General features: G+C 29.0%; 4 protein-coding genes across 13 annotated transcripts; 2 read left to right on the top strand and 2 right to left on the bottom strand.

The window, feature by feature from the left end:
- Positions 1-72: 72 nt before the first annotated feature.
- Positions 73-3346, bottom strand: LOC136786181 (uncharacterized). Of its 2 annotated transcripts, XM_066747738.1 has the most exons (5): positions 2745-3346; positions 1958-2220; positions 1758-1881; positions 1316-1679; positions 73-921 (listed from the first exon to the last, which is right to left on the bottom strand). In XM_066747738.1, exons 1-5 carry the CDS (start codon positions 2921-2923, stop codon positions 679-681), a joined length of 1173 nt encoding a protein of 390 aa, XP_066603835.1. In that variant the 5' UTR covers positions 2924-3346; the 3' UTR covers positions 73-678. The 2 variants fall into 2 exon arrangements, with proteins under 2 accessions (XP_066603835.1, XP_066603834.1); XM_066747737.1 differs by having other exon boundaries at positions 1316-1881; positions 2745-3345.
- A 1030-nt stretch (positions 3347-4376) lies between these two features.
- LOC136785986 (uncharacterized) lies at positions 4377-7221 on the top strand. 3 transcript variants are annotated; one of them, XM_066747388.1, is made up of 5 exons: positions 4379-4627; positions 4705-6321; positions 6380-6428; positions 6612-6687; positions 6832-7221. In XM_066747388.1, the coding sequence occupies exon 2, from the start codon at positions 4709-4711 to the stop codon at positions 5801-5803; it is 1095 nt and encodes a 364-aa protein (XP_066603485.1). In that variant the 5' UTR covers positions 4379-4627; positions 4705-4708; the 3' UTR covers positions 5804-6321; positions 6380-6428; positions 6612-6687; positions 6832-7221. The 3 variants fall into 3 exon arrangements, with proteins under 3 accessions (XP_066603486.1, XP_066603485.1, XP_066603484.1); XM_066747389.1 differs by having other exon boundaries at positions 4377-4627; positions 4720-6428; XM_066747387.1 differs by having other exon boundaries at positions 4705-6428; positions 6832-7220.
- A 207-nt stretch (positions 7222-7428) lies between these two features.
- LOC136785985 (uncharacterized protein C19orf47) lies at positions 7429-10008 on the bottom strand. 3 transcript variants are annotated; one of them, XM_066747384.1, is made up of 4 exons: positions 9806-10008; positions 9032-9079; positions 7879-8961; positions 7429-7789 (listed from the first exon to the last, which is right to left on the bottom strand). In XM_066747384.1, the coding sequence occupies exons 2-4, from the start codon at positions 9048-9050 to the stop codon at positions 7656-7658; spliced, it is 1236 nt and encodes a 411-aa protein (XP_066603481.1). In that variant the 5' UTR covers positions 9051-9079; positions 9806-10008; the 3' UTR covers positions 7429-7655. The 3 variants fall into 3 exon arrangements, with proteins under 3 accessions (XP_066603481.1, XP_066603483.1, XP_066603482.1); XM_066747386.1 differs by lacking the exon at positions 9806-10008 and adding an exon at positions 9457-9471; XM_066747385.1 differs by lacking the exon at positions 9806-10008 and adding an exon at positions 9346-9364.
- Positions 10009-13340: 3332 nt separating this feature from the next.
- LOC136786041 (uncharacterized) lies at positions 13341-21242 on the top strand. 5 transcript variants are annotated; one of them, XM_066747500.1, is made up of 14 exons: positions 13341-13828; positions 14758-14916; positions 15068-15200; positions 15366-15520; positions 15644-15714; positions 18486-18669; positions 18916-19047; positions 19115-19168; positions 19230-19316; positions 19479-19691; positions 19759-19842; positions 19914-20131; positions 20443-20602; positions 21003-21242. In XM_066747500.1, the coding sequence occupies exons 5-14, from the start codon at positions 15712-15714 to the stop codon at positions 21128-21130; spliced, it is 1263 nt and encodes a 420-aa protein (XP_066603597.1). In that variant the 5' UTR covers positions 13341-13828; positions 14758-14916; positions 15068-15200; positions 15366-15520; positions 15644-15711; the 3' UTR covers positions 21131-21242. The 5 variants fall into 5 exon arrangements, with proteins under 5 accessions (XP_066603597.1, XP_066603599.1, XP_066603596.1 ...); XM_066747502.1 differs by lacking the exon at positions 13341-13828 and adding an exon at positions 13851-14016 and having other exon boundaries at positions 15099-15200; XM_066747499.1 differs by lacking the exon at positions 13341-13828 and adding an exon at positions 13851-14016.
- The last annotated feature ends 421 nt before the right edge of the window (positions 21243-21663 follow it).

Genomic DNA, 21663 nt, shown 5'->3' with positions numbered 1-21663 from the left:
AAAAAATCTGATAAAATGTTTTACTCTAGGACTTTATCAAAGGTAGTTACAGGTTACAATTTATTGGCCTAAAATTTGAAGAGGGATAGGGGCGTCGATCCAACAATGTTACTTTATTCATGATAAAATTTTAGATTAAAATCTGTGTATGTTTATCTTTTTCATAGTTTCCATACGAATTTTAGATTAAAAAGGAGCTTTAACGAGAAAAAACCACTTAAATTAATATATTTTTTAAAAACTTGTTATAGCTACCTTGCTATGTCTGGGCTTAATTTTCACATTATGGAAATGCATGTAAATTATAAACTGCCCAAAAAATATTTTCATATAATAAAAATTTAAGTATATTTGTAATGTTTAAGAAAAATGTAGCCAAAATTATAACTATGTCCTTTTTAAAAAAAGCGATGTGCATAAAACAGAACACCATAAAGAAACATTGTCTATATTATTAATAAAAATCAATTGTTCTAGTTTAAAAAAAAACCTTACTTTAAAATAAATTGGAATTCATATATCATAAAAAACTTTTTTCTAGATCATCCAGATCTAAAACATTGGGACGTGTTGGTTTTTAATATTATGAAATAAAGCTTTCAAGAAAGAAAGTAACATAAAAAATTATAAAGTATTATATATATCAAATTTTACTATATTTTTTTAAATTAGAAGCATTTACGTTTTATTTAGCATATGATAAAATTGTACAGGATTACTTATAAATAATATCTGAGTTCTTTTTGTAATTAATTTTAAATATTCTGCGCAAGCTTCGTTCGGTTTCCGACGATGTATTGTTTTTATAAAGTTCATTAGTTTACGTTCTTTCAAAGAACTACTTAAAAGATGCTTAAGATGTATCTCATCAAAATGTTGAAATGGACATCCACCTTCATATTTTGGACCAGGCATAGTTTTCTATAACATGAAATTACTATTAATTTGATACAAACCAACATTTTCAATTACAAATAATAGAAGCATTTATCAAAGTCATTTAATTCATTTTAAAATTGCAATTAAATATAATTTTCTTTAAGACAATGAAAAAAATTAGATGATTTTTATATTACACAGGGAATCTCATTAACTATTTGCTCCTAAAAATCTTTACACCCATATATAAAGTTAATCTTGTTGAAATAAAACTATATGAAATATAGAAGTTTATAATGTGATGTAATAATCTTTTTCAAGTAGACTTACAATTTAAATAATTACATTCATAGTTATGCATAGAAATGTTTTAGAATAACAGTTGAATAAGGTTATAACTTGTTCAAACTTTAGCTTTAATATCTATAAAACTTACACAAATAATGCTACAATCAGGGGCTGCGTAATCTTTTTTTGATCCTTCCAATCCGTATAAATGCCTAATACTATATATAAATTTCTTTTCACTTGCATTCCAATTATGCAAGCAAACAGAGTTGCAATTATGTTCTTTAGAATACTCTTCTTTCCAATAAATTATAGCGTCATTTAATTCCATACCACAATCCTTAAGGAATAGACTAAGGGTAAAACGAGCATAATGGCTTAGACGATGTTTATTCCTTAACACTGTATGTAGGTGCTTCATACATGGTGGGAAATGATTTGACTCTGTATTTATATTTACTGCAGTTATTATACCATATTTCGTTTCAGACTTGAATATATTTTTCTGTATTCTTTGGTATAAAACTTTTAATCTTTGATCAGTCTTTATTATTCTCAAGGCATATGATGTCAAGTTATTAACTTCATACCTTAAATATGTAAAAAATAATGATTCTAGTAGCAATTTCCATTGTGAGCAATAAATAATTGCATAACCAGCATTAATGGTTACTTTTCTTGATTTAATTAAATTTGGTAATAATTCGAACCTCACTTAAATAAAACAAAAATTTATACATTAAAGACCACAAGTAAAAATCCATTATGTACAAATTATAAATAGATATACCTTTGCAGCTATATAGTTTGCATTCTTCACTGTGATTATATGAAAGATGTTTAAAGATATGAGGCTTTAAATAAAGGATACTGATTTGATATAATGTTAATTGAATTAAGCTTTCTGAATTAAAAGGTTTGATTTGTTGTGAAAAACTTCTCAACAATTTATATAATAGTTTTGAAGAGATTTTAGCAAGTCTATGTTTAAATAGCAATACTTCTCTCACACTCCAATAAGTCCATAGATCAGATGATAGTGCTGCTAATAATCTGTAAAAGAGTATTTTAAATCAGCTAAAATTTGCAAAATTATTAATTTCACTATAAGAAATTATTGAAGTATAAAATGCAGATATTTAATTTAGTAGTATGTTTGCAGCTGTTTGTACAACAAGTTGTATTTTTCATATAAATTGACATAATAAATGGTAAGGTTATAGATTAAAGAATTGAAGCAGACCTAGCATGGAGATCAACTGAGCTTTATCCAGTGTTGGGCAAAATGTAATTAAAACTACTACAATTTTTTTATTATTTTAAATCATTTATTACAAAAACAAGGCTACAATCATGTGTATAATTTTTTGAGTTTAAGCATTTAGTTGTATAAAAACGGCATATAATTGTAATTTAGTGTTTTCTATTTTAAATGATAGTAGTAAAAAAAAGTTCTTGTAATTGTATAATTGAATTACATGTTACCTAACATTGGTTTTACCAAATTAGATGAATTTCACTAAATGGATTTGTATTCTTTTTTCGACTTAATTTTTTTATGATATTGTGAAATTAACCTTAATGTGAAGTGACCAACTCTGTCGTGAAGCGTATTTTCCAGTAAAAATTCAAAATTCCCATGAAAATATTTCACTCTATCAGAATATAAGTGTTCAAGATAATCCAATCTAGTAAAAACTGAATTTTCCATATGATGAAGCGATATTTTACCAGAAGGAGGGTAAATATAAAACATTGTTAACAATTATAAAAATTATGAAACTGACAATTTTACGGTACATTAGTTAAAATAAAACAATGATTCCATTGAAATTACGGTACCATTATCAACCAAGGTTAATGAAAAGCTCGTTCATAATAACAGGTATTTGGTTAGAATTCTTATAAGGATCAAGGAGTCAGCGACAGTTTGGGTCTGTTTTTTTTCGCTGCATTACTGCACAGTGCACTAATGCAATGAGTTAGAGTGAGAAAATATACATATGTTTTGTCTTATTTCAACTAATTGCACCAGACCCTGTATTCTGTAACTTTAACAAAGGTTGCTTTTCAATTAGTCTGAAAATTGACACAATCAGATACAAATACATAGTTTGTGTGACCTACAATATACCATTTGTGTTTGATTGTGTCTGACTGTCGATTGTCAGACTAACTGGAAAGCAACCAAAAATTTTCGTTGTCGGTCGATCGGTACAGACTGGAAATGTATACATACATATACTATGTATGTATGTAAGATATACTTTTATCATTACATACACGTATAGTGCACAGTGGAGAATTGAGGGCATACATATTCCACTTAAGGCCCAAAACGTTCATAATGTAATAGTTCACGTGACACGTATTATAAATTGTGAGCATTATCGGCCTTAAGTGAAATACGCCCTGAATTGTGTGTGGTTTCAGCTATAGGGACCGTGCACATCAACACAATGACAGTGAGATGAGAATGTGTATTGGTGTATATGCATACTATCAGCACAAACTATCGGTCAATTTTCGCAGTTTTTTAGTGTAATTTATTTATATGTGTACAGGGACTTTTCCTCAGCGGAGCATAGTGTAGATTCGTGTTAGTTGACTATAGCACTCGGAATGATGGAATCTGAGAGCGCTGATTGGTCAATATTGCGTAGTACTAACATATAATAGGCCGTTACCAATAGTTGGATATTAAAAATGAGATTCATCCGCCATTTTAGTGTGGAGAAATGTTTACATGCTGATCGTAGCAGAAAGAGGTGTAAAATGGAAAAATGTCAAATGTTGTCGTTACTAAAGTAAAAATTGAATGCTTTGAATGAAAATGAAGAATATTCGTACTTTCCATTCATTATTTTCAATTTTTACTTTAGTAATCTTACCATTTGACATTTCTCCTTTTACACCTCTTTCTGCTAGGATTAGCATGGTAGCATTCAGCAGAGACAAATGTTGAGGAAGCGGTGTATGTTATTGGCTATTACTCTTAGATCCTATAATTTTATCCAATAGAAGTAGAAGTTTAAAAAGAAATCTGGTAACGTTACTGAGCTGCTACCTCTGCTGAATGCTACCCATGTAAACATTTCTCCACACCAATATAGCGGATGAATCTCATTTTTTGTATCCAACTATTGGTAACGGCTTATTATCTGTTGGTACTACGTAATATTGACCAATCAGCGCTCTCAGATTCGATCATTCCGAGTGCTAAGTCAACTAACCGAATCTCCTCTCCTATGTTCCGCTGTTAGGAAAAGGAAAAGAGTGAAAAGACCCTGTATGTATGTAGTAAGTCCATGGTCAATTTACAGAACTAATACAAGATCAGTCGATGAGTTTGGTGGTAAAAATTGGTTTCGTAAATTCGTGTTGCTTTAACGGGAAGGAGTATCTTTTAAGAAAGTCGCTACAATTTTTATCATATTTACTGTATTATCATACCATCACTGTGAGTAGTACAAGAGATGAATGTCGTAGTAAATTGTGAGAATGAGAGTTAACAATTTGCTATTATATTCATTACAGCGATATGTCTTGTAGCATCGTCGGTAGTGGCGAAGGTTGTACTTCAACTCAGGATGAATTAACAGACGAAGAGATGTACGACGCAAATTCTGGAAGAGCTTCAAACTCTTCAGCGATCTCTAAAAGCTATAAGAATCGATCAAGTTTACCTACAAAAACCATAGAGACTCGCAAAAGATGTCGAGGACCATCTAAACGGCCTTGTCTTAACAGAAATGCATTATTGGCAAGAGAAAATAGACAACGAAAAAAAGAATATTTGCAGACAATTGAGGAAAGGTTATCTTTCTATGAAAAACAGAATCAGACTTTAAACAATACAATCGAAAAGCAAATGTTGAAAATAAAAAAATTAAGCACAGAAGTATTGTATTTAAAAAATGTATTGAACAATAATACACATATAACAGCTTTATTGCAAAGTATAAACTTTGGAATTAAAACACTTGGGTGTCACTCAAAGAAACTTTTTCCCATTAATACAACGGAGCAAAATTCAAATTTTTTAAGTATGGATAAAATTAAAACATTGAATGAGCAATATGATAAGCAGATTTCAAATTGTAAATTTGATACTACTATAGATGGGGAGAATGGAATATCAGTTAAGACTGTAAAGAGGTTTTTAAACACAGATCACAATTATATTTCTGATAATGAACCTCATGAAAATTATGATAAAGTTGATTTAAACTCAAAAGATTTGCTGGAAACTGGGTGCTCATCAGACTCTATATGTGGAATCCTTCCTAATGATTGTAAATTAACTAGAAATCTGCAGGAATCTGATTACTTTGCAACTGATACCTTTAATACTATGCTTCAAGCAAATGTTAAAAAAGATGTAATTGTGGAGCATTCTAGCTTGAATGACTTATCACTTTTTAATCCTGATACATTTGATGATTTTTCCAAATGTGACAATATTTTAGAACCAATTGAAAACATCCATGATTCACAAAATCTATTTGGGGAAGATCTCTTTCAAAATCTAAATAATACTGGAATATGCCTTCATATAAATTCTGACAAAGTTTCATTAGAATTTTGCTCCATTTGTAATATAAATAATACAGGTTCTACAGATAATGGGGACTAAGGAGGGGGGGGGGGGGGGGCAAATAATTTTTATCACAAATGATTTTCCCTCTACAACTTGAGATACAAGTCTAACGAGACTGATGCTGCAGACACATAATTCTTCATAAACAACAGAATACATATGAGTGTATTAAACTTGCAATATTTATATTTATATTTTAAGGTTAATAGCGTTTTTACTATAAATATTTTGGGAATATGTTTATAATTAATTTTCAGGAATTTTAGTTCAGATATGGTGAAGATTTGAAAATGTACCCACAGGATATACGAGACTGTTGTAAATATTGCTTAAATGATGCGTTATTTTTTATATTTTATATAATTTGTACATAAAAATTGTAATTTTATAACAAGTTATTATTGCTATATTTGCCAGATTGTTTTGCATAAAATAAGTAAGTCTAAATTTGAAAAAAAAATGCTGCTTGTAAATTACAAAAACAAAATTTGCATAATTATTAAGGCATACATAATGAATATAACTTTCAGATACTTGCTAGCATTTGAGTGTTTGTAAGTAATTTTGTTTTAAATTTCTTCCTTTTGAGTGTAAAAGTCTTCCTTTTTACAGGACAGAAGAATGGTGAACTTTAAATGGCTATAGATGCATTGAAGGAAAGGTGGGCGCTAATTTAATATTATTAATCTATAGCTTAGTTTTCAATCAAAATTATAATTTTATATTTTTCAACTGTTAAATAAGTCTTAAAAGATCAGAAAAATCAATAATAATATTTATATTAGTTTTGTTTTTTTATATATAAAATTAAAATAATTTATATATCACTTTATAATTATTGCAGTCATTGATCATTTGGAGTTTTCTTGGAAGTATGATCACCCCCTATAAAACATTTGACAATTTGTCACTGTGTACAGGTTGAGTATGAAAGAATTATAATTTATTGTTTCTTTATGAGCATATCATTTGATCAAATAGAATTTACTTTTACAACTCCTGATTTAAAAATGATTAAAAAAACTGTTACTTAAACTTGAAACAGCTACTTTTTTGATTTTTAGTTATATCTTGTGGATACTAAAAGCACTATGGAACATTCCAACAAAAAATAAATTAATTCTAAATACCAGAGGATTTGTGTGATCATATTTTTATAATATTATGACTGCAATAAAAACTCAATATTCATTATTTAATTATTAATATGAATAACATTGTAATCGATTTAAAGTTTTAAATTTAACCTTAAGTACATTTTTATATGCTGCATATTTCCCTGGTTTTAAAGTCTTTGTAAATTGATTTTTAAAGGTAGCTATAAGGAAGAATAATAATTATTATGTTATTATTTCATAAACGTACTAAAAGTAGTAGTTGTAAATGAAACTTATAAATTACAATTACAAGTTTAATTTTCAGTTTCTCATTTTGTACACTACAAGGCATTGTATCAAAATAAAGGAAATCATGTAGTATAAACATGGTTATTTTTTATTAACAATAAAAAAAGATTATTTTATTCCAAAAGTGTAAACTAGAGTTGTTAAGATTTAGAACTTAAATAATTTCACACAATTTAAAATATAATACTATAAAATATTTAAATACCAATAACATTTATTATCATGTAGCAAATTACTTGAGTCAGGAACAGTATATAAGAATGAAATTGAAGTTTATTGATAATTGCAAAATATCTATTTAAGGAAATACCACACTCCACATAAATAAGAAAAAATGTAGTTTTTAAAATAATCACTTTCTATGGAAATGTATGTTTATATATAACATTAAATTTAATTATTTTTTAGCTTTGTACAAAAACAATATTCACAAAAAAATAACTAATTTTTAACAGAGCTGGTACAGTTTGTTGAATTCTGTTTTAGACACCTAGTCGACTAAATACATCTGGTTTTTTAATATTAGCCACTGTTGTTACTCTATTAAATGTTACTTGTTTCGTATTACCAGCTCCAAGTCTAGCTTTGGCAGGTAATGCTTTAAGACGCTCTGATGCTAGAAAAAAAATCGAGTAAGTTCAATAATGAAACGAGAATATTACTTATATTAAGGCAAGAAATTTTAAAAATGTAAATAAAACATACCTAATTTATTGGATGTAAATTTTACATGTCTTACTCCAAGTGGAGACTTATTATCAAAATTTAATTTATTGGTTGTTTTTACTAATTGTTTAATGCTATTTGATACAGCTTTCTTATTGTTTTTCTCATGATCTGCATGCATTGTACCAATGGGCTTAGACACTAATTTTGTAATACTTCCTTTTTTTGTAGTTGTTGATCTTGAAGTGGAGATGTTAGTTTTTAAAATTCCTTGTGTGGATATTTTATCACTTGCACCATTTTTGAGAATTCCTGTACAAGTTAAACTATCTTTCTTTGCGTCTTTATCTCCTAGTCGATTAAAAACACTACTTGTTCTTTTAAAAACATCTTTACCAAGACCAGTGATATTAAAAGTTGGTATTACTTCAGCTAAGTTAGTTGTACTTGTGACAGAACTATCACCTAATCTGTCAAATACTGTTCGTTTTGACTCTACAGGCTTCTGAATAATTTGACGGCTTCCAATATTCGAATTTTTAGCTAATATAACTTTGTATCCATGAGATTCAACATCTTCTGTAACCAATTTTGATTGCTTTTCATTTTTGGTTAACCATTCATCATCATTTCCATAATCAATGTCATTAATTTTTCTTTTTAGTGAAGCTGATGGAGCTTTCTTGACTTCAAATTCTAACTTTCCTTTTGCAGAATCAGACAATAATTTATTGGTATCAGACACTTTCTTAATTGATGGTGTTGATGTTTTTAAGACTTTAGATGTAATAGATGCTACTTTTACTTTAGATGCTAATGATGTTTTACTATTGGCTTTTGCTACTTTCTTAACTATAGGTTTAGTAGCATTACTAACTGGGAGTACTGAGTCTTCAGTATCAACAAGAAATCTTTCACATGTTGTTTCTTCTACTACCTTTTTAGCATATCGTAATATAGCAATCATATCTCCCATTAATGTTATACCCATTTCTTTTAAGCTAGGTTTGTCTAAGTCAGGTAACATATCAGGCTTGATGCGGTTATTGGAAAATACTACAGCATGTTTTGTTGCTACATCCTGTGGAAATCCTGCACCTTTAAAGAATTTTACCCAGTATGCTGTAATAAAAAATCTATGTTAAATTAAAATGAAATCTTTGTATGGAATATTTCAAAACCACTATTTTACCTGACAGGGATGCCGCCATTTCTTATTTCAAGTAAACAAACTATCGCCCTGTTAAGTAATAACGATATTGCTAACGGTTACACACAAAAGTTAAGGTTAAGTTAATGGTTGATCGCTTAAATTGAATTTGCTCCATATAATTATTAAGGTAGATGGAGTTAAGATGTATTAATAGCCCACATATATACATATATATGTCATGCTATAGGCAGTGTGCATTTTACGACACATTGAACTCATTGAAGTGAGAAATGTGAGAACGTGTATGTATGTACATGTAACCAACTATGACTGTATGTATATATTGTACATACATATATATATTTCATAGGCGCTCTAGTCCCGACTGACTGACCCGAACGACGGAACGAACTGCCTCGAACTCTATAGGGTCTCTCAAATGCTACATACAGTTTATTACGAACCCCGGTGGTGTGATCTATATAGGGACCGTGCACATCAACACAATGATAGAGAAGTGTCAATGTGTAACTATATACGTATAAATAAATTACACTCAAAAACTGCGAAAATTGACCGATAGTTTGCGCTGATAGTATGCATATACACCAATACACATTCTCATCTCACTGTCATTGTGTTGATGTGCACGGTCCCTATAATGGGTGTTCAGTTCACGGAGCGTCAGATGCTACTGCGCCGATTGCGCGGCAATTTTCTCTACACCCTACACTACACTACATAGTGATAATATATAGCGCTAAATAGTGCTAATACATAAATATGTACACATACGTCATACATAATACATACATATGTATAACGTCTCCGTGAACGCGCGCCTCAATGCAATGGGTGCAAATATCTGCAACAATCTACAGCGGGAAATTGATTCCTTTACAATTTGCTTAACTTCACTCTGTAATTTACTTGGATAATGATACACTACACTATAGACCGTATTCATAGACGTCACTCGAGCTCAACTCAAGTTTTAGGGCCGGTACACTGTTCAAAACTGAATCATGTACAGGTATAGTTTCTGCTTCCCTATACTATCTTGTAGCAAAAATGCTTCTCGCAAAATTGATTCATGTCCATCTCAACTCCTCTATACTATCTTATAGCAAAAATTTAAAGACAACAGCAGACGAAACGCGACATCGACAAATATGAAGATGACGTTTTGGACTTAGTAAAAGCATTATCCAAAAAGCATATTATTTATGTTGGAAACGTAGGGATGTCGAAAAATGGAATGGAAAATAATGCAAATATGGTGCATATATATAATATTATTGATCAAGTATAAAAGGGAAGAGATCGGATGTAATTTTCAGCCTATAAAGAGAAAAAAGCATCAGATAAGTATCGGGAGCAGTAAATCAAAAGAAAGATTAAAGAATATTTTGCTTTGTTAAATTAATCTTTCTTCTGACTTGCTGCTCCCGATACTTATCTGATGCTTTTTTCTCTATATAGGCTGAAAATTACATCCGATCTCTTCCCTTTTATACTTGATCAATTATATTTTATATACGCACCATATTTGCATTATTTTCCATTCCATTTTTCGACATCCCTACGTTTCCAAAATAAATAATATGCTTTTTGGATAATGCTTTCACTAAGTCCAAAACGTCATCTTCATATTTGTCGATGTCGCGTTTCGTCTGCTGTTGTCTTTAAATTTTTGCTATAAGATAGTATAGAGGAGTTGAGATGGACATGAATCAATTTTGCGAGAAGCATTTTTGCTACAAGATAGTATAGGGAAGCAGAAACTATACCTGTACATGATTCAGTTTTGAACAGTGTACAGTTTCGGCCATTAATCTTGCGTCAGGCGAGGGGAAGTAGAAATTAAAGGGGTGAAGGGATATCTAGGGAGTTTGTCCGTAGCTGTCAAATGGCGCGATTAACCCTCAATTATGGATTGTAAACAAAAGTAATATTTTCGGAAAACGATTGCGGAAAAGAAGGAAGAATTTTAATACATAACAGAGAAGAAGAAATATATCAAATGAGTATAAATTAATAAAAAAAATGAAAATTATTGTGAATTTTTAAGAAAATATACTTTGTGGCTATTTTATTTTTGTTACAGGTGAAATCCTGTTATGATGGCTTTCTATTAAGGAAAAAAGTTCTTATAAACAAATAAGTGCAAAAGCATTAAGATATGAAGTATTTCTGTGTGGCCCAGTCATTTCGATAATTGTGACTTAATGTTATGATAGTGAATGTGTAAGCGATTAGTGTATATACAACAAACTCTTATTGTAAATTTAATAATCTTGTATGACAATGTTTTAATTGCTATTATTTTAAATTAAAGCTAGTTTAATTAACATATTATTTTTATTTCATCCCTTTCACAAAATTCTAAACACACATGGTAATTACCTATTCTTGTAGTAGTCATATATTCGTTAAATTACTTACAGAATTACAGCTGTTTATATTTGTAAAGCATAGCTGTTTGTTGCAATGATTTTTATTATTCAATGTGAGACAAATTGCATTGGGTTTAGGCAAATGTCTTATTGATCCGCCACATCCTTCCATATCTTATGTAATATTTATTTGCCTTGTTAGTTCTTTCTTTTAGTTTTCAAAATATACCAATATTTTTTTGCTATTTTTATATACACTCAGATATGGCTATTCTATTGAATAATTAATCTTATAAATGTCAAGATGATTGGTAAACCATTGTTCTATTAAATTTGAAGAATGAACACTTGAATTATTTTACTTATAATGTTTGGCATCTCTTCCATAGGATTTATATTTGAGAGGATGTTGTTCTCCAGTACATTTAAGTATACTGCTGAAATCATCTTGCTTTTAGCTTCAAATAATTCACATTTGGATATCCTTCCTCAATATATAATACATATTTTGTTAGTCCTATTTGTTTGTGAAATTTATCTGTTCTAAAACCTTAATTAATCCAGTTACTAGATATATAAAATATCATTTGCAAAGAATTGATATCTTTCTATCAATCTTAACAATATCATAATAGATGAAATGAAATAAGTATTCTATATTCAAAATGGATATCCATGCGTGTAGTTGGAAAACTATTTGAAGCTGAAAACAAGATGAACTCAGGAGTAGTATTGTCAGATCTGTGTGTATGTATAAATGAATAAAAAATTAATGTTATATGTTGTAGACTAGAAGAAAATAGTGTAACAGAGCCAAATAAATGTCGCATAAGATATGGAAGGATGTGGCGGATAAATAAGACATTTACCTAAACCCAATGCAATTTTTCTCACATTGAATAATAAAAATCATTGCAACAAAAAGCTATGCTTTACAAATATAAAACAGTTGTAATTTTGTAAGTATTTTAACGAATATATGACTACTACAAGAATAGGTAATTACCATGTGTGTTTAGAATTTTGAGAAAGGGATGAAATAAAAATAATATGTTAATTAAACTAGCTTTAATTTAAAATAATAGCAATTAAAACTGTCATACAAGATTATTAAATTTACAATAAGAGTTTGTTGTATATACACTAATCGCTTACACATTCACTATTATAACATTAAGTCACAATTATCGAAATGACTGGGCCACAAAGAAATGCTTCATATCTTAATGCTTTTGCACTTATTTGTTTATAAGAACTTTTTTCCTTAATAGAAAGCCATCATAACAGGATTTCACCTGTAACAAAAATAAAAAAACCACAAAGTATATTTTCTTAAAAATTCACAATAATTTTCATTTTTTTTATTAATTTATACTCATCTGATATATTTCTTCTTCTCTGTTATGTATTAAAATTCTTCCTTCTTTTCCGCAATCGTTTTCCGAAAACATTACTTTTGTTTACAATCCAAAATTAAGGGTTAATCGCGCCATTTGACAGCTACGGACAAACTCCCTAGATATCCCTTCACCCCTCTAATTTCTACTTCCCCTCGCCTGACGCAAGATTAATGGCCGAAACTGTACCACTTCGCAAATCAGGCAAGCCTTATGTCCAACATGATGGATAAAAATCTGAACGCTGAAAATCAGGTTGGCATCAGTGAGAAAGTGACGTCATTTTTTAAGAGTCTATAACTTGTAAACTGGTAGTGCATATTGTTTTGACAGGTCCGCGACATTAATATGTTATTGAAGTGATTAATGTAAAATAATTCTAGAAATGTGTAAAAATATTAAAAAGGAAATAAATGTTTAATTAAAAAAGTTATAAGTATTGTTTAATTAAAGTAATTGTATAAAGTATACATTTATCTTTGCAGTTACTTCTTTATTATTGTTTGTACATAAATAAATTTGTGTGTATTGAATTAAATGTTATTATATATGCTACGATTAGCTAAATAAAGTATTATAATGAGAATATATGGTGAAATGTCTATATTTTTTTTAGGTATTTGAACATATTTTTAACAAAATTCAATATTAAACGATTAATGTGCATAAAATTCATTCATGGTAACAATGCGTAAGAATATTTTGCTGCTTTAAAATGTTCCAGTTTATTTTCAAAGTAAATACATCCTATATGCATACCCTAACAGCACATTTGACTAAAAGTCGACTGGAAGTCGACTTTTCTTAGTCATTCCGAAGTCAACTTGAAATTGTCGGCTATAAGTCAACTTTTCTTAACCATCGTTAAGTCGACTTCAAATTGTCAATTATAAGTCAACATTTTTTAGTAATCCTCAAGTCGACTTCAAATTGGAGTTAAAAGCTGAATTTTTTTGTATAGCGGTGCATTTGAAAATATTTTTCTATATTTCGATACACCGCATGTATGCAGCAGTTGGCCGAATCAGCCTAAAATTATGAAGGTTGGTCTTGAAGTTGCGTCAGAGTTGCAGTTCATATATATATATGTATATATATGTCATGTGTCCCGTGTATCCCTTATGCCCACCGGTAAAGTCATATCAATATTTTAATACATGTATATATTGATTATTTGTCTCGCCCATTTATATGCATGATAAATTTGCGTTTCTTGCAACTATTGTATACGGTAAGATTGAAAATTTCTATATATATTTTGTTAAATAAAAAGTCATTTTTGAGTAACCTTAATTCCTTTTCATAAATGTTTTTTATAATGTCTTAATCATATCTGTCGTTTAATATTTTTCTAATTTATAAAATAACTGCAATAAAATATGATTATACGTATAGAAGCAAACACATAGGGCCAGTATATAACTTAAAAGACCCTAAAGTATGCATACACATAAAAAATGTTTATTTCCAAACTAATAATATTAATGATTTGAAACATTTAACATAAAACTTCCCTAAATATAAATATAGTAAAGAATCTGTCTTCAATCTATGTTTTAGAGCTTTTTAAGTAACTGCCCCTGCACATGTTGTTTAATATTATTGTACTGAATTAACATATATATGTTAGATCAGTGACTATATAAGATCATTTTGAAAGGTAAATTTTCATTTATGTTGTTCTGTTTTTATATTATGAACTATAAAAGAGATGGTGAAACAATACATTTCGTAGACAAGGATACTGATATATATGAATAATTTAAATTTGTTCGATGAAACTCATTATATTGTAGTTTCTATACGTAAAGATTTTATGTTACATGTATTTTATATTATAATCATCCGCAGGTAAATAATTATTATCTCTTTATCACCTTTCAAAGTAAGCTTAGTAACAATTAACATAAAGGCAAATATTACTATTTTGTATACATACATTCTATTCATACGTTGTTATACTTTTTAATAGGTCTGTGTGGAAAATTGAAGAATTTTCAAAGGCTTATATCATAGTTGAGGAAAAATCTGAAAGGATTATAGCAAAATATAGAGATGCTATCATTCAATTAATCAGTGTATAATAAGTTTGACGTCATATTATATGTAAATTCTTCAGTTCAGTGTACAGGTAACTAATTACAATTTTTTATTACTTTTTCTAAGTCGAAGGAGAAACAATTAGATATAAAGGATATATATGTATAGTTTCCACCAAATCTATTGCAATCAATTAATATATTTTTAACAACCATTATATATATGCTACTCTATACTTTTAGATATTTGAAGGAGACTAATATCTTTTTTAAGGTCCACTTTAAGTTTGCAGAAGACTGAATTTAACTTTGTTTTCAACGGAGTATAAAGCTATATCTTCACTATTATAATATAAATTAGCTGCATAACTGTCAGGTAAATATATAATTATCATAGTTATTCATTTTCTAACTCAAAATAGAAACAATCATACATATAATAATTTTAATCTAATAAATATTAAAAAAAAACATTGACATTGCAAATACAGTTGCTTAATAATTTCTGAATCAGTTTGGTGTGATACTGTTCTGCTTTCAGATAAATCTGTATGGGATATTAAACAAATTGTTAAGACTTACATAAATTTGATAAGAAACTAGAAGGGATAGTTTATTAAAATTTTGGATGCTTCTATACGTATTAAGTAACAACAACTTTGAAATCTTCACAAAAATCCTTCACTTCAATGTAAGGTAATTAATTATTATCTTTTACTATTTTTAAATATATATAATATAAGTTCACTTTGTTTTTTATTTTATTAAAAGTTGATATTACCACTTTATAGTCATTTCTATATATATTGCCATTTACAGATTTTTTGCATGTTCAGCCGAAGCCAAATCAATATTAGAATATTGGAAGAATAATCTCGCAGAATAAAATGGTTATTTTATATATTTTTATTCAAATTTTAAGTATAACTCGTATACACTTTTAAGGTTTAACGCATAAGGATAACATTATTTGTGCTAGTAAACGAATTATTTTTAACATTATCTTTCAAAATGAAAAAATTTTCCGAATTATCTAAGCGTCAACAAGATAGACTTTCTTTGGCTTCATATCTCCGCTCTAATGTAAATTCATTTGAAGATGTTTCGTCTTCGGAAATTAATATAGTAGCAACTTCTTCAAATAATGCAATGAGTTTTATGATACACAACAGTTCTGATGTTACTCATTCTTCGAATGATGTATACAACGCATCACCAGTTATTGTAGATGATACTTCTGAAATGAATTTTTCTTTTTCTGATGAATGTTTATCGGACGATCTCTCAGTTAGTTCTTCTTCATCGGGAATATATGATAATAGCGATAAATTATTATTTAATCAGCTTGATAAGGCATGTTTAAAAGAAGAATTGCGAACCTGGTCGACTGATTTTCAAATTAAGCAAAACGCTTTATCAGCTTTATTAAAACTTCTTAAAGTTCATGGTCATGATGATCTTCCATCTGATGCAAGGACTTTATTGAATACACCTAAACCTCAAGCACATAGTATTATAGAGATTCCGCATGGACATTATCTACACTATGGTTTAGTAAAGGTATTAGAATTTCTTGTTCTGCAATTTCCTAATGATTTTCATGATGAGACTGTAGAGTTAGATTTGAATGTGGACGGGACAGAAATTTCTAATGCTCCAAAAAGTCAATTGTGGCCAATCTTAGGTAAAGTGGTAAATTCTTCTTTAAGGCCATTTGTTATTGGAATTTATCATGGATATCAGAAACCTAGTCTTTCAGAATATTTGAATTCATTCATTAAAGAATTTTTACATTTGCAAATTAATGGTTTTAATTTTAATGGGAAACAATGGCAGATTAAAATTCGATCTATTATTTGTGATTCGCCAGCTAAAGCATACGTAACTTGTACGAAATCGCATAATGGGTACTATGCTTGCCCAAAATGCACTGTGGTTGGCAAACGAATAAATGGACGAATGACATTTCCAGATATTAATGAGAGCCTGCGTACTGATGCCGATTTCATTAACAGATCTCAACCTCAACATCATCTTGAAGGAATTTGTTCTCCCTTTGAATCACTTTCAGTTCCCATGGTTACCAGTTTCCCAATAGATTATATGCATAACACGTGTCTAGGTGTAACTAAGCAGTTGCTAACATTGTGGATCAGTCGATCAAAATCTTCAAGAGTAGCTAAAGTTTATGTTAAAGCGTTAGCTGATAAATTGAAAGTTGTGTCTAAATGTATTCCTTTAGAATTTGCACGCAAATTTTTTCATTTAGACGACTTTCTTAGATGGAAAGCTACACAGTATCGTACTTTTTTGCTTTATCTAGGTCCTGTTGTTTTAAATACTATTTTACCGGATTCTAAACTTCTTCATTTTAATTCATTAAATTGTGCCATTAGAATATTATGTTGCGAAAGAGATTATCTTAAAAATAATACATACTCTCAAAATCTATTAGAATATTTTGTTAAAAATATGAGCATTTTATATGGACCTGAGACACTAACATTTAACGTGCATAACTTGATACACCTAGCACAAGATGCTAGACAACTAGGACCATTAGATAATTTTAGTGCTTTTCCATTTGAGAATCATTTGTTTAGCTTAAAAAAGTTGCTCAGGAAATATGAGAAGCCCCTCCAACAGCTTTATAATAGATTACATGAACAATCTCTCTTAGTTTCTAGTAGGCCTGTTTGGTCTATTCCTCAGCTTGAGAAACCTATAACATTAATGTTGCCATTTGACTGCTACGATGCACATGCAAGAATCCGATTCCCTTCGTTTACTTTAACCACTAAATTATATAATAACTGTTGTTATATACAGGAAAATAATATTACATGCATTGTGTCTATTTCATATATTGCATATCATCAAAGAACACCTGTCATACTTGGTCGTAAATTTCTGCATTTATCTAACTTACCTAATTATCCTCTTAATTCTGGTGCTGTAGGTATATATATTGTTAAAGGAATCTCCGATCTTCAAATGTGGCCAGTTTCATTAATTAAAACAAAAGGATTTCAAATTGATACTGATTGTGATTCAGAATATATTGTTATTCCTTTACTAGCACATAATGATTAATTCAAAAATTTTAAGTTATGTAGTTTCTATATCTTATAAAATTTGTTTGTTATATTAGGCATAACTTATCAACCAGTTGAATGTTTTAAAATTTACATTTTAATCGCTTATTGAAGAATTAAAAAAAATTATGGAGATCGTGATGAACTATGTAGCCAATGCATGAAATTGTATTTGTGTATAAATATTATTAATAATATATAGTTTTTTTTATATCTTTAAGTTTTTGTAGTAGTAAATATATTATACTGCTTTCAAATAATTGTTTTGCCATTAATTTATGGAGTTTTTTAATATCATTTTACAAAGTTACTTATATGCATCTATACATATATGTACTTTAAAAGATAATTTTTTTTTTTCTAATAATGGTCTATATTTGCTAAGAGTACTGAAAATATGTTTTCATAATTGTTACCCAAGAAAGCATACATGCATGTATTTTAAGATATTTGTGCCAACTCATGAGCTTTTAATCCTTTTATAAATAAGCGATTAATTTGTAAAAGCATCTAAAATGATATATATTTTATATAATAGCTATTAATACCAAAAATATGTTCATTAGGCATGGTGCGTGGTCATTGGACAAAATTGTGTAGCTACTATCCCAGAAAGCTGGATATTGAAAAATAATTCAAGCTACTGGTGGCCACCAAAGAATGTTAACGCCTCACAAGCAATAAAAAAAGCTATTGAGCCAAACGAAAATTGGGGAATTTATCCGTATAGCCAATCATTGGGTCCTGTAGGTGAGACATATTTATTAATTAATAAAAACGTTCTATACGGTGAGCCAAATTGATTCATTCTCTCATTTGAACTAATTTCACTCTCATACTTGCTTTACCTCGATCTGTCGGGTATGCAGTAGGCCTACCAGAGGAGTGAGAAAAGTACCAGGGTGAAGTTAATTGAAATGGGAATGATTCAAATTAACACTGTTTATAAAAATTTATACAAGTGAAACACAGTAATTCAACATTTTTCTTTACCAGATAGTTATAAGGAAGCCAAAAAATTGGAAATAAAATCACAAGCTTTATCATCGGAAGCAGACACGGATACTATAAAAAAAACTTTATTTGGCAAATGTAAAGAAATATTCTTCAGTGACGATTCTAATGCCTGTAAGCTGCTATAATAGATTATTATAATTCCTCATGTAATCTAATAAGATATTTTTCAATTTCTCAGCTGATGTTGATTCTCCACATGAAATTTTAGAGCCCGATTTTAAGAAAAGGAAAGGTAAATATAAATGGTACATAGTTTTAATTGAACTTTTCTTAATTGTGAAAATTATTTCCAGTTAATTTAATGAAGAATTATAATAATGAAAATGCCAAAGATAACATAATAAACTTGCCTAAGGTGACGTATGTGTCAGATTTCCAAGGTACAGAGAACATATAAATTGATATTTATACTTCATAAATCAATCAGTTATTTTATAGTATATTTGTTGTTTAAATAACTGACAAAATGTGAACATGATTTCTATTAGTCACTAATATTAAATATATTTTTAATGTTATAAATCTTTATTTATTTCCTGCAGATAATAATACAAAGAAACATCACTTGCAGTCACATAACCCTTCCGCCACTACTTCCACAATTCATCAGTCTCCTTCCTCTGATAACAGAGAACAATTGCCAGTAAATCTACCTGCTGCTAACTATAATATTGACAAATTTAATTCCAAAGCGTCTAATTATTCGCACACAGAACTAGTTACGGACTACGCTGATAACAATATAAATGAAATAGGTAAAATAATCAAATGTTTAACATTGCTATAATGTAATGTAATTACTGATATATTATACTATTAAAGGGTGCTCAAGACAAGCGGAAAATGTTGTTTCTTCGGTGCAGCATCAGGTGACGCAAATTGTGAACACTCATAACAATTGTTGTTGTAAGCATTATAATAATACTTCTACTTTCAATAGTTATTTGAAGTTATTAATACCTTTCATTTTATTGCAGCTATTTGTAGAAGTGAGAATGAAAAACAATATAAAAAATTATATAGAATGCTACATGATATCAAGTCATTACTGTTGGAAAAAAATTCAGTAAGAGGAGCAAATGTAGAAGAAACAGCTGGCAATAGCATATTATCGAAATTGCCTTTGAACACTCTATTAGACTTCACTAATTTTGAAAAACTACTAGAAGAGGATAGTTTGGCTAAATATCATTTGGTAGGTAAAGTAATCACATAATAGTGTTATCTTTCTGCTTGTATAGATGCATGATAGTAAATTAATTCTCAGCTAAAAGTAGATAAACTTAGTCTCTATGAGAGGTATTTATAGTCACATTTTATTAATAAGGCAGACTTAAGAATTTATTGTTCCATTTCTTCTGATAGAAAAGGATAACCAATGCTTGAGATGGTGTTATTTATAAGATCTGACTGTAAATAATAGCCTATATATATATATATATATAACTGGGTTATATCATTTTTACGATATTCACTTGTATTCTCCTTTCCCTTCTACAATTATAGGAAAATCTTATTTCTAAAAGTGGTGGAGCGAATGAAAAAATAGCCACAAGAAAAGCTATGAAGCTATTGTTTTCCAATGAGCTTGGCACCCTATTAACATGGGCTGGTCAAAAAAATCGCACCTGCTTTAAAAAATCCAAGTCCTGTCAAATCATTAGTGGTATTTCCTTTATCCTTTATCTATTCTCATTCTCATTAATTAAGTTTTTTAAGGTTGATTGCTCTACTGTCTTGATGAATTTTCTATATTTATCTATTTCGTGAAGGAGTGATGTGTGCTACTGACTTCAAATAAACAGATATATTTACAATCGGCCTTTTATGTTATCATTATATATTACTAATATTATATGTATAGATGAGAACAACCTACACCAATATTAATCCGTATAATTATATTATTACAACAAGTAAATAAACTAGCACTTAATCTACTAATTGTACTAAGACATATGAGCACTTTTAAATTGCTAGAAAATCTCCGATCGATATTTTCAGTGTTAAAATAATATTATTAAAAGACTGTATTTCCAATATAAAATTTACTTTTATATTTACAGATACTATATTAAAATGCATGAAAGGTAGTACTCAAAGCTCAGTGGAACAGTTGATGCAAGAATGGTTGCGGCGATCAAGCGATAGAAAAAGATACGAGAACAACAACTCCAATGCCTCTAATTTATAAGAATTATTTACTCAATAATTATACTGTATTTTTATGTCTTTTTTATGTATTTTGTTTATGGAAGTTTAATATTGTATTTAGGTTAAATATACTAAAATTAGGTCAAAATTAATATTATTTTTTAATTTATTTCATTACATTAAAAATAAAGAACTAAAAATTATACTTTACGAAGGCGGCTTGAGGTCGACTTATAGAAGTCAACTTATAATTGACATTTACAAGTCGACTATATGTTGACTTATAAAAGCTGACTTAAAGTCAGACATCGTCGACTTATAGTTGACTATAATTTGACTTATAGCTGACTTATCGTCAATATGAAATGAAAGTTAACTTGCGAAAAGTCAACTTATAGTTAACTATAAGTCGACTTCTTGCTCTTAGGGTAATTCTGTAATGTCGAACTTGCACTTGTTTAGTGTATTCCCATAATATGTCTCAATTTACGATTTCCTTTTACTTTTCATTCACGCGTAGCTGTACCAATTGAAGGAACTCTGTTACTCCAACGCAAGATTTTTAAAATTCAT

This window comes from Prorops nasuta, unplaced genomic scaffold (genome assembly GCF_024137725.1).
Source record: "Prorops nasuta isolate Cenicafe-Biocafe unplaced genomic scaffold, Cenicafe_Pnas_1.2 PNAS00003, whole genome shotgun sequence".
NCBI classification, from domain to species: Eukaryota; Metazoa; Arthropoda; class Insecta; order Hymenoptera; family Bethylidae; genus Prorops; species Prorops nasuta.
The sequence above is the reverse complement of the archived record's forward strand: the minus strand, read 5'-3'. Positions and strand labels throughout refer to the sequence as shown.

Coding starts and splice junctions, on each gene's coding strand:
- LOC136786181 (XM_066747737.1), bottom strand. CDS start 2,923: ATGTTTTATATTTACCCTCCTTCTGGTAAAATATCGCTTCATCATATG. Junction 2,221..2,744: donor GTTGGTCACTTCACATTAAG/GTTAATTTCACA, acceptor ACTCTTTTACAG/ATTATTAGCAGCACTATCAT. Junction 1,882..1,957: donor CAAACTATATAGCTGCAAAG/GTATATCTATTT, acceptor GTTTTATTTAAG/TGAGGTTCGAATTATTACCA.
- LOC136785986 (XM_066747388.1), top strand. CDS start 4,709: ATGTCTTGTAGCATCGTCGGTAGTGGCGAAGGTTGTACTTCAACTCAG.
- LOC136785985 (XM_066747384.1), bottom strand. Junction 7,790..7,878: donor ATTTACATCCAATAAATTAG/GTATGTTTTATT, acceptor TTTTTTTTCTAG/CATCAGAGCGTCTTAAAGCA.
- LOC136786041 (XM_066747500.1), top strand. Junction 19,317..19,478: donor GTATGTGTCAGATTTCCAAG/GTACAGAGAACA, acceptor TATTTCCTGCAG/ATAATAATACAAAGAAACAT. Junction 19,692..19,758: donor TAACAATATAAATGAAATAG/GTAAAATAATCA, acceptor ATACTATTAAAG/GGTGCTCAAGACAAGCGGAA.